Genomic DNA, 2,016 nt, shown 5'->3' on the forward strand with positions numbered 1-2,016 from the left:
AAATATGAAACTACATCAGCATTTCACACATGGATGTGCTTTCTATGAATTACTCAGACGACTCTGATGTGACCGACGGCTGAGATGCCAGCTCCCTTCAGAAATCATATTCTGCAGCACACTGGCGAAGATACTCCTCGTACAGGTGGCGCTAAGATAAAGATGACACATATTACAAGATTAGAAGGCAAACATCCTCTGGAATCCTTCGAAAAGCTTACATTTCAAATGCAGGTTCTCACGTCTCTGCTGAAAAACCAACATGGAGGCTAAGGTGGTCTCACAGCCAAGCCAAGCTGATTAAACTGGCCTGGTTGGATGGTTTAGGTCTTGTCAGCTGGTCATTTACAACTTGCCTTTTTGTTAATGTAGGTCATTATTTATATATTGCTATTAGTATATTTTTAAATGGTTAAAAGTTGATTTTTTTTTCTCAGAGTATTATATTTATAATGAAAAAAGTAAAATGCAGTAAATCAAGTTAAAAAAAAAAAAAAGGCAAGTTTTGCTCTAAATTAACAGGAAAAAAAGCTATATTTAATTGTGTAACACAGATTTACAAAAAGCAATATTTACCTACATATAATAATTTTTGCAACATTTTAATAGTTGTAAACTGAAAATAAGCAGTGTGGAATTGAACTGACAATTTTACAGAAATTAGAAAAAAGAATTAAGAAATGAATCACTTTTACACCATTTTTGCATTTTTAAATTTGAGACACTATTAAAACAAACTACCGTTCAAAGATTTGGGGTCTGTAAAAATTTTATAATACATTTGAAAGACGTTTCTTATGCTCACCAAGGCTGCATTTATTCAATCAAAAATACAGTAAAAACAGCAATTTAGTGAAATATTATTACAATTTAAAACGACTATTTTCCATTTGAATATATTTTAAAATGTAATTTATTCCTGTGAAGCAAAGCTGAATTTTCAGCATCATTACTCCAGTCTTTAGTGTCACATGATCTTTCAGAAATCATTCAAATATGCTGATTTGCTGCTCTAGAAACATTTATTATTATTATTAATACTAGTGTTGACACGGTTTCTGCTGCTTAATATTTTTTTGGAAACCATGATAAACTTTTTTCAAGATCCTATGAGGTAAGTTAAAAAACAGCATGTATTTGAAATACGATTCTTTTGTTACATTATAAATGTTTTCACTGTTACTTTTGATCACTTTAATGCATAGTTGCTGATTAAAAAAAATATTTGCTGACCCCAAACTTTTGAACAGTAATGTACATTTCAACACAAGCAAGGATTGTGAGACTAATGTACATCTTTAAGAAAAAAAAAAGCCTAAATAAACAGTGTAATTATGATATTCACAATTACGCTTAATTATATATGTTATGAACATTGAATATATCATGTAGCCCTACTGGGAGATTAACAAACTACTTTAGTTTGGACTAAGCAGGAAACTACATGAATGAACTGCATCAACAGTAATTGTACGGTAATGTATGTCGTACCTTCTTGGGTTTGACGACATCCTGGATGTAATCGCTGTACTCTGCCAGTTTCTTCTTCTCTCTCTTAGTTATCGTCTTACTGCCCTGACTGAAGGAGATCACAGCATTGAGAGGGCTGCTGTTAAACTGATGAAGTGACCGTTAAAAAACAGAAATCAGCTCAAGAGTCGAATTACAGTAAGTGGCACAGTGCACTGAAAGATTAAATGCTAGCATTCAATGATTGTATTTGATTAAAATGTTGATATATTGTATAGATATATCTTGACATATATCAATATACAGTATATGAATGGTATAGGGTTTTTAAGCGTTTTCCCTCAATAAACTCCTAATTTGCTGCTTACTGAGAGTAAGCAGAAATAGTAGTCGTTTTTTTCTTTTTGGCCATGTCAGCATCTAAGTCTATCTTCATGGCGTAAACTGAGCAGGAATAATACAAGAGTTACATAAACACAAAATAAAAACCAAACAAACACAAAAATACAGCAGTTCAAATTATACAAGATGATTACAAAATCTCAA

General features: G+C 31.9%; 1 protein-coding gene across 2 annotated transcripts in view; it reads right to left on the reverse strand.

Moving 5' to 3' along the window:
- Positions 1–2,016, reverse strand: part of LOC107599615 (uncharacterized) — a 16,077-nt gene continuing 14,061 nt past the window's right edge. For both annotated transcript variants that reach the window (XM_016291266.1, XM_016291268.1), the window contains exon 12: positions 1–151. In XM_016291266.1, coding sequence (XP_016146752.1) covers positions 98–151 — 54 coding nt within the window. In that variant the 3' untranslated portion in view covers positions 1–97. The remainder of the gene's footprint in view (positions 152–2,016) is intronic.

This window comes from Sinocyclocheilus grahami, unplaced genomic scaffold (genome assembly GCF_001515645.1).
Source record: "Sinocyclocheilus grahami isolate Dianchi unplaced genomic scaffold, SAMN03320097.WGS_v1.1 scaffold269.1, whole genome shotgun sequence".
Taxonomy (NCBI): domain Eukaryota; kingdom Metazoa; phylum Chordata; class Actinopteri; order Cypriniformes; family Cyprinidae; genus Sinocyclocheilus; species Sinocyclocheilus grahami.